Below are 10,101 nucleotides of genomic sequence, written 5' to 3' on the forward strand. Positions count from 1 at the left end.
TGCTCTTGTCACCCAGGCTGGAGTGCGATGGCACAATCTCGGCTCACTGCAACCTCCTCCTCCCAGGTTGAAGTGATTCTCCTGCCTCAGCCTCCCGAGTAGCTGGGATTACAGGTGCCTGCCACCACCATGCCCCGCTAATTTTTGTATTTTTAGTAGAGACGGGGTTTCGCCATGTTGGCCAGGCTGGTCTTGAACTCCTGACCTCGTGATCTGCCCGCCTTGGCCTCCCAAAGTGCTGGGATTACAGGTGTGAGCCACTGCGCCCGGCCAGAAATGTCCATTTTTATTTATTAAAAAAAATTTCTTTTTGAGACAGAGTCTTGGTCTGTCACCCAGGTTGGAGTGCAATGGTACAATCTGGACTCACTGCAAACTCTGCCTTCTGGATTCAAGCGGTTCTCCTGCCTCAGCCTCTCAAGTAGCTGGGATTATGGGTTCCTGCCACTGCACCTGGCTAATATATATATTTTTTGAGACGGAGTCTTGCTCTGTCGCCCAGGCTGGAGTGCAATGGCGTGATCTTGGCTCATTACAACCTCTGCCTCCTGGGTTCAAGCAATTCTCCTGTCTCAGCCTCCTGAGTAGCTGGGACTACAGGTGCCTGCCACCATGCCCAGCTAATTTTTTTTGTATTTTTAGTAGAGACGGGGTTTCACCATATTGGTCAGGCGGGTCTTAAACTCCTGACCTCAGGTGATCCATCTGCTTCGGCCTCCCAAAGTACTGGGATTACAGGCGTGAACCACCGTGCCTGGCCTAATTTTTGTACTTTTAGTAGAGACAAGGTTTCACCATGTTGGCCATGGTTGGTCAGGCTGGTCTCTAACTCCTGACCTCAGGTGATCTGCCCACCTTGGCCTCCCAGAGTGCTGAGATTACAGGTGTGAGCCACTGTGCCTGGCCGAAAAATGTCAATTTTTAATATATAAGAGATTTGTTCTTTAAAATATTTTTTTTTCTTTCCATTTTTTTTTCTTTAGGGTCTTTAAGACAAGAGATACGGTCTTGTTGCCCAAGCTGGTCTTGAACTCCTGGGATCAAGTCATCCTCCTTGCTTCAGCCTCCCAAAGTACTAAGACTACATGTGTGAGTCACCGCGCCCGGCCAAGAGATTTGTTCTTAAAGAACCAATTCATTGGCTGGGCGCGGTGGCTCACGCCTGTAATCCCAGCACTTTGGGAGGCTGAGGCGGGTGGATCACCTGAGGTCAGGATTTCGAGACCAGCTGGGCCAACATGCGAAACCCCGTCTCTACTAAAAAAATACAAAAATTAGCCAGGTGTGGTGGTGCACACCTGTAGTCCCAGCTACTTGGGAGGCTGAGGCAGAAGAATCGCTTGAATCCAGTAGGCGGATTCAGGTGACAGAACGAGACTGTCTAAAAAAACAAAAACAAAAACAAAAAATACCAATTTATTAATGATTACATCTATAAAACTCAAATGAGACTGAGCAAGGTGGCTCACACCTGTAATCCCAGCACTTTGGGAGGCCAAGGTGTGTGGATCATTTCAGGTCAGGTGTTCGAGACCAGCCTGGCCAAAACGGTGAAACTCTGTCTCTACTAAAGTAAATACAAAAGTTAGCCGGGCATGGTGGTGCATGCCTGTAATCCCAGCTACTCAGGAGGCTGAGCCATGAGAATCGCTTGGATCCAGTAGGCAGAGGTTGCAATTAGCTGAGATCATGCCACTGCACTCCAGCCTGGGTGATGGAGTGAGACTGTCTCAAAAAAAAAAAAAAAAAAAAAAAACCCAAACCAAACCAAAAAAAAAATAATAATAAACAAAAAAACTCAAAGGAAAGAAAATTTATGTGGAATAAAATGATTCTGACTCAAAATACCCAAATAATTTTCTCAATTCTTCAGAAAAACCTAGTTAATATGACCATCCTGAGGCAGTAAATAAAAGTGGACCAAGTGAATATAAAAGCAAAGTAGTCTAGCTTTATAACTAATAGGACATTATTAATAGACTGATTGAAGGAATATACATACCCCTGGGGTCCTCTTAAACAATGTGGGGGTTTCTATATCCACAAACCCTAAAAAGAGAGAAACATTATCACTTAGTAGATAGGAATGTAAAATTTGTCATATATGATGTCCACAATATAGTACAACAAATCTGAGGCTTCCCTTTAATTAAGAATTTTAGCTGAAATAAGCTACCAAGCCTACTGGTGCTGGTTTCTACAAATCTAAGAAGGAAGCTGAAGATTTTCATAAATACTATTCTGTTCATAAAGCATACTGTTCACATAAAATAATTCTAAATATTTAATGGATTCTTGTCTACTGAACTATTCTGATTTTTTAAATGTTCTGTTAGTGTAGAAATAACACAAATATAGCAGAAAAAGTCCAGGACTGAATGAGATGTCTAGTTTAATTCACATGACATTTTTGAGCTCCCAATAAGTGATGTATGCACATGATAAAGAATTAAGAAAACTGGCTGGGTATCGTGGTTCATGCCTGTAATCCCAGCACTTTGGGATGGTTAGGTGGGAGGATTGCTTAAACCCAGAAGTTTGAGACCAGCCTGGGCAACATAATGAGACCCTGTCTCTACAAAAAATTTTTAAAAATTGGCTGGGTGTGGTGGTGCATGTCTGTGGTCCTAGCTACTTGGGAAGGTGTGGTGGGAGGATCGCTTGAGCCTAAAAGGTTGAGGCTGCAGTGAGTTGTGGTAATGCCACTGCATTCTAGCCAGAGCAAAACTCCGTCTCAAAAAAAAAAAAGAAAAGAAATCTTACAGAAAAAGCCAAAGGGCTGTCCTGCCTTTGATGATGATGGGAAATACTATAATACATTAATCAATGTAATAGCCACTATCATCTTTATCATCTTTAAAATAATGTTAACTTTTCTTCAAAAACTACATTATACATTGAGTGAATTCCAGACTTCTGGCAACATCTTGACCTCATGCTAAGGAAAGGATACAATAAAACTGCTAAAGAGATGCTACAAAGCTCCAAAGAGCATCCAGGCATTTCTCTTACCATGCAGATTACAGAGATATTCCCGCATTTTCATGACCATCTGGGACCTCAGTCGCAGGTTATACTGCATTTGGAAACTACGCAAGTCTAAGTAGCGATACTGCAACCGAAGAGCCTCTGTTTTCTAAAGAAATTGAAAGATTTTTATATTTAAATATTTTTCAATATTAGAAAGGTATTATCTTTAGAAATAGAGTTTGAATTTTCAAAAATTTTAGCTCTGTCTTTAGTTTCTATCATTAAGTAGCCCACTGTATGCTGTTAATTCCTACAACTTCTAAGTTTGTCATCAGTGCAGATTTTACATTTTTTTACTATTCATTATTATTAATATCACTCTTCACTGACTGAAATTTGCCTACTTTACTAAACATTTATCCATTAATTTAAGCCCATAGTTGAATCTTGAAAAAAATTTAAAGATTTCAAAGATCTCTTAGAAAAATACACAGCACCATTATGCTGTATCTGAGCATGGTGGCATGTGCCTATAATCCCAGCTACTTGGGATGCTGAGGTGGGAGGATCACTTGAGCACAGGAGTTTGAGGCCAGCCTGGGCAATATAGCAAGACCCCATCTCCTAAAAAAAGATACACCAGAGTAGAAGATTCACCTGAATGGGACGCTGACTACAAGTGTAAAGAATTCAAAGGGACAGTGGATGGAATCTCCATGGCTGTACTAGTAGAAATAGTTTGCTTATTTTCTCTCTCTCTTTTTTTTTTTTTGAGATAGAGTCTTGCTGTGTCACCCAGGCTGGAGTGCAGTGGCATGATCTCGGCTCACTGCAACCTCTGCCTCCCGGGTTCAAGCGATTCTCCTGCCTCAGCCTCCCGAGCGGCTGGGACTACAGGTGCCTGCCACCACACCTGGCTAATTTTTGTATTTTTAGTAGAGACGGGGTTTCACCACATTGGCCAGGCTGGTCTCGAACTCCTGACCTTGTGATCTGCCTGCCTTGGCCTCCCAAAGTGCTGGGATTACAGGTGTGAGCCACCATGCCCAGCCTAGTTTGCTTATTTTCAAGGCTACAAATCTCTGCATCCCTCTTTGTGCTGAAAACTTAGGAAATGTCTATAACTTCTCTTTTTGAATGCTCATCTGGGGAAAACTATATATTTTCTTTTTCAAAATAAGGTCAACTCTATAATTACATTGCTCTTTCTAATTAGATAATTAAGTATTGAGAACTTAAATGTAAGACCAATTGGCCATGAACTTAAATATAAGTATTGAGAACTTAAATGTAAGACTAATTGGCCATGAACTTAAATGTAAGACTAATTAATTAAGACTAATTAAAAATCTGTTAATAGATCAGTTTAAAAATTAGGAATATGTAAGTCTATAAACTGTGACAAAGCTGAAAATCATATGAGTGTACAGCTCCATCAAGCCCTTAAACTTTGGCAAAGAACATTCTAAATTATGGTAATCCTATTTATATTTATATGCTTGGGAGGTCAAGCGTTGCTCTAAGCACACATTTTATCACTTAATAGATACAAGATCCCCTGTCCCATTTGGCCATTTCTAAGCTAGACATAAATTTCCTTTCAAATGTTAAACAATAGCAACGAAAAACTTGAATAATATAACACCTCAAGTTTTAAAGAGAGAATCACATTTTAATCTGTCTGAAAAAACAGTCTAGGTATTTAGGGACTGCAACAGTTTACTGAACTGTCATTATTTCAGGACAGTGTGCCAAGAAGTTGTAGAACTAAGAGAACACTTCATGATGTGTCTACAATAAAATGCTTAATTTTGTAGAAGTTAAACTTTTCTTTAAAAAACTCTGAAAATACTTGACTAGTCATCAACATTTTCTAGATACTCTATTTTATTAATAACAGAGGTTGGTACCTTCACGAAGTCCTTAATTTCAAAGGGCAGCTTCTTGCAGGCATTCAGAAGCTCAGCTGTTTTAACTTTGATTTCAATCTCACCTGTTGGCATTTTCTTGGAGAGTGAGAAGGAAGGGTTTAAAAAATTACTCAGGATATACACAAAATACACATTTGTAGAACCTATGCATTTATTTACATATGTAAAATGTGCAAAGTCCTTATAGTGTATAGTATAAAACATACATGTCTGTGCATGATTTTGACATTCTTATGCATATCTGGCTGATGTGTTCAGATATCAACAAATGTCATGGCATATCCTTGCAGTCTGATACTTGGGAGGCTGAGACAGGAGGATCACTTAAGCCCAGGAGTTCAAGACCAGCCTGGGTAATACTGCAAGACCCGTCCTGAAAAAAAAAAAAAAAAAAGGGCCAGGCACGGTGGCTCACGCCTGTAATCCTGGCACTTTGGGAGGCTGAGATGGGCAGATCATGAGGTCAAGAGATGGTGACCATCCTGGCCAACATGGTGAAACCCTCTCTCTGCTAAAAATATAAAAATTAGCTGGGCGTGGTGGCATGCACCTGTAGTCCCAGCTACTCGGGAGGCTGAGGCAGGAGAATCACTTGAACCCAGGAGGCAGAGGTTGCAGTGAGCCAAGATCACGCCACCGTACTCCAGCCTGGTGACAGAGTGAGACTTAGCATGCATATTTACATAGATGTGTTTGTTTATAGTCAAGATTTTGAAATCTGTCAGTTCATTTGTAGAATTTATTCAACTTTAGTGCCTAATGTCCAGTCATGTGTTGCCAGAATGTGTACACAGATGGTGCAAATGCATACAAGCAAAAATTACACAGATATCTTCGAAACTACTTACTGGATTCTCTTGTCCTGCAGGACGGGAAATGACTGTACCAGACACTTGCACCACAGATTCCACAGGGGCTTCACATAAAATCTTCTTCACAGAGGCTGCCGACTACAGAACAAGGGGGAAAAGAGTTCTGAGAAACAAATGAACTTACAGGAATCTTCAGTAATTATAAGTAGATGGTTTAAAAAACGTTAATAGTCACAGCTTAATTACCATAAAGGCTGGGGCTGCTCCTTAATGACTTTATTACCAAATTTAGTAAAAATTGCATCCCCATTTTGACTCTATATAATACAGCAAGTAAAACTATTAGTTAAGAGCTTTAAAAAAACTTTCCTTAAAGGAAAATAAGGGTAAGAATGACTATTATTAGTGCAAACAAGTCCCACATACTTGAAAAGCAATTGTCTCCAGGGTTAGTCTTAGGGGCAGTTAAATCCCATAACAATAATGGGTCAGAGTCAAAGGAGTTCTCCAGGGTTAGCTATACTCATCTCTGGATGTTGATCCCTAAAAGATAATTCATTGCTCTTTATTTATTTCAAAACTTAAGAGCTGAATAAATAATATTTTTCTTAGGCATACAAGCGTTAGTAAAAATTGCAATAGAAACCAACTTTGCCCAGTAAGTATGATGGAAGTTCTTTATTTTATCTAATTCTTTAATTTTTTTTTTTTTTGACACAGGGTATCACTCTGGTGTGCACTCTGGAGTGCAGTGGTGCAATTTTGGCTCACTTCAGCCTGAACCTCCTGGGCTCAGGTGATTCTCCCAACTCAGCCTCCCAAGTAGCTGGGACTACAGGCACATGCCACCACACCCAGCTAATTTTTTGTATTATTATTATTTTTTTGAGATGGAGTCTTGCTCTGTTGCCTAGGCTGGAGTACAGTGGCGTGATCTCGGCCCACTGCAACCTCTGCCTCCGGGTTCAAGTGATTCTTCTGCCTCAGCCTCCTGAGTAGTTGGGGTTACAGGAGCCCGCCACCACACCCAGCTAAATTTTTGTATTTTTAGTAGAGACGGGGTTTCACCATGTTGGTCAGGCTGGTCTTAAACTCCTGACCTCGAGATCCACCTGCCTCAGCCTCCCAAAAGTGCTGGGATTACAGGAGTGAGCCACCGCACCTGGCCAATTTTTTGTATTTTAGTAGAGACGAGGTTTCACTGTTGCCCAGGCTGGTCTCAAACTCCTGTACTCAATCTGCTGGCCTCGGCCTCCCAGAGTGCTGGGATTACAGGTGTGAGCCACCATGCCTGGCCTTGAATTTTTTAATTTAAAAAAATTTTTTTTCAGAATATCACTCTGTCATATTTTATCTAATTTCAATGGTAATTAAATTAAATACTTTTTTGAGCAGTAATACCGTCACATGGCTTCAAATTCAAGGGGTACAAAAAGATATAGTGAAAAGCTTCCCTCCTATCCTTGTTTTCAACGCCCTCAGTTCCTTCCCCCAGCAGCACCTAATGTTACCAGATACTTAGGTATCCTTCCAGAGACATTTCCTAACATATATACAAGCAAATACACACACACACACACACACACACACACACACACACACACACACACACACACACACAGAATGTATATTCTGCATCCTTCCCCCAGTTTTTATACAGATGACAGCACTTAGAGTGCTGGAGTTTAACAGCTGCTCTTTTGTATACTCAAGAATACAGGGTTCTTCACTTAACAGTATTCCTTGGATTTTTTTTTCCCTATTAGAATAGAACTTCTTCATTCTTTTTTGTACGGCTGAGTAGAGTATTGTATTGTAAGAATATACATTATTTTTTAAGCCAGTCTCTTATTGGAGGACATCTGGGTGGTTCCCAATTTTTTTCCATTAAAAAGAATCCTGAAATGAATATCCTTGTACATATGTCATTTTATATCTGTATAAGTCTAGATATAAGATAATTTACCAGAAGTGAAATTAATGGCTCAAAGGATATATGCATTTATAGTTTTGATATTGCCAAATTGCTCTCCCTTCAGCTAGTGCCAATTTGTACTCCCTCCAGGTATTGAGCACCTGCTTTCCCAAACACAGTGTGTTGTCAATCTAATGTGTTAAAAATGACAATTACATGCAGTTTCAATTCACATTTCTCTACCTATGAGTGAGGCTGGGCATACTTTCATTATGTCTACAAGCCATTTATGTATTTTTTTCCTCTAAATTTTTTGTTCATATCCTGGGTTCCTAATTCTACTGGGTCACTGGTCTTTTTGCTATGTCTTAACATTGCTTATATTTTTCAGTTTTCATTAACAATAAACTTCTGAATTTAAAACCTCTAACATATTCATCTAACTACTTAGCTTACCCCAGCAATAGCATCAAAGAAGCTTTTAGATAATAACAGGAAATTTTCTATTACCTCATCCTGGGGAATGATAACTTGAACAAGCCCATCGAAATCTCTTAGGACCAAGAATGTGTTTTGCCTGATTAATTGGGGGGGGGGGGGGGGAAAAGAAACATTTTAAGATAAAATCTCTAAGTCCAAAGTTGAAGCATACAAAATAAAAAGCAAACAAAAATCCATGCAATTTTTCATGTTTCTTTTTTATGATAATTATAATTTTTCATGTTTTTTATGATAATTATGTACTTTCATTAGTTACATTCATGCAATTGTTATCTATGTAGCTCATTGCCAAAAAAAGGTTGTTTTTTATTTCAGTTTCAATTTTTATTGTCTACTTACCTGGTATATTAATCTTATACAGATGGCTTACTAATGAAAAATTATTATAGATGAACAATTAAAAGAAATTTCATTGGCTTAAGTCCTTTTAAGAAAATTTTATTAAATTTGGAAACTTTGCATATAGTAAAATCCAAAGATAATATTTTAGCATAATAGAAACATCTGATGGATCATTTTTGAAATATAGCAATATAGTCTTTTTCTAAAAAAAGATACAATCTAACATTTTCTGGAAGAGTTCCAACTACTAATTTAATACCTCTATGAATCATCGAAAGGTCCCAGAAATGCCAACATTTTAACATCCAACCTCTATTTCTCATACTGTCCTCAGCATCAGGAACAGGTACAGAAACCCTCTTCAGATTTGGGTTCAGGAAACAGTCACTAAACTTATGGGAAAAATATCCACCTACTTGGGACAAACTTTTTTTTTTTCCTGAGACGGAGTCTCGTTCTGTTGCCCAGAGTGGAGTGCAGTGGCGCGATCTCAGCTCACTGCAACCTCTGCCTTCTGGGTTCAAGCAATTCTCCTTCCTCAGCCTCCTGAGTAGCTAGAATTACAGACGAGCGCCACCCCGCCTGGCGAACTTTTTTTGTATTTTTAGTAGAGACGGGGTTTCATCATATTGGCTGGGCTGGTCTCGAACTCCTAACCTCGTGATCCGCCCGCCTCGGCCTCCCAAAGTGCTGGGATTACAGGCTTACACGCCAGGCTGGGACATATTCTTTAAGAAGGTCATATAACCTATGTATTTTGAATCTCTTCCATGTGAATTAATGTTCTATTCAGGCATGTCCTGGAATAGAGAGATGAACAACAACAAAAAATGGGCTCCGATCTTAAGGAATCACTGTTTATGTTTCTAGGCTTCTTCTCTACCTACATGGAATAAAATGAGCTTTTCCCCCATGCTATTGGAGTTTAACAGCTGGTTTATAGGAGGTTGGCCCATTTTTAATTACTGGTTATAGGAACTCTTCAGTCTTAGTAAGCCCAGTATCATTTCAGTCCATTGGTGGATCAAGCTTCGTTGTTATACCCTTCAACAGATGTTACTGAGATGTACCTACTGAGAATGACATCTGGGTCTTTCAAAATGCCTACTGAGAATGACACTTGGGTCTTTCAAAACTAAAACAAAGTTGAAAATTCAGTAAGTTCTTAATCCTGCAGGAGTTGCAAAACGTTTTATTCTTCGGACTGGTTGTAAATTAGTAAAGGTTTGGAATTGCCCTGGGAAAACCACCACCATGCATTCTTAGACTGTCTTCCTCAATTTACCTTCGGTACTGAATCCATCCACACAAGGTGACTTCTTGGCCTAGGTGAGACGAACGCAACTCTCCACATGTGTTGGTCCGGACAACAAAGCTACTGAATTCTTTAAAAAAAAAAAAGAAACTTTAAAAGGCAAGATTAAAAATACGTCACTTGCAGGTTGCTTAAAAATGAAAATTCTCAAAATATATCTTAGGTATGTCAGGGCTACAGGGGAAATTTATAAAATAAAATAAGTCAGAGTATGTAATTTAATTCATTCACTATTAAATTTACCTGCAAATGTGTCAAAAGCCAAGTGAATAACTGAATGTAAATTTGTCTTGTGTTAGGAAATCAAAATTTTTT

The 10,101-nt window shown here is 39.3% G+C and overlaps 1 protein-coding gene across 3 annotated transcripts in view; it reads right to left on the minus strand.

Annotated features, from left to right (window-relative positions):
* The window catches only part of DARS2 (aspartyl-tRNA synthetase 2, mitochondrial), a 33,977-nt gene that overhangs the window by 21,935 nt on the left and 1,941 nt on the right, over positions 1 to 10,101 (minus strand). For 2 of the 3 annotated variants that reach the window (XM_524974.8, XM_054673402.2), the window contains exons 2-7: positions 9,757 to 9,856; positions 8,139 to 8,205; positions 5,750 to 5,851; positions 4,881 to 4,976; positions 3,013 to 3,136; positions 2,003 to 2,049 (exon numbers count right to left, since the gene is read on the minus strand). In XM_524974.8, coding sequence (XP_524974.2) covers positions 2,003 to 2,049; positions 3,013 to 3,136; positions 4,881 to 4,976; positions 5,750 to 5,851; positions 8,139 to 8,205; positions 9,757 to 9,856 — 536 coding nt within the window. The remainder of the gene's footprint in view (positions 1 to 2,002; positions 2,050 to 3,012; positions 3,137 to 4,880; positions 4,977 to 5,749; positions 5,852 to 8,138; positions 8,206 to 9,756; positions 9,857 to 10,101) is intronic. The other variant, XM_063811231.1, reaches the window with a different exon arrangement.

The sequence above is a fragment of the Pan troglodytes genome, chromosome 1, assembly GCF_028858775.2.
Source record: "Pan troglodytes isolate AG18354 chromosome 1, NHGRI_mPanTro3-v2.0_pri, whole genome shotgun sequence".
In the NCBI taxonomy this organism is placed as follows: domain Eukaryota; kingdom Metazoa; phylum Chordata; class Mammalia; order Primates; family Hominidae; genus Pan; species Pan troglodytes.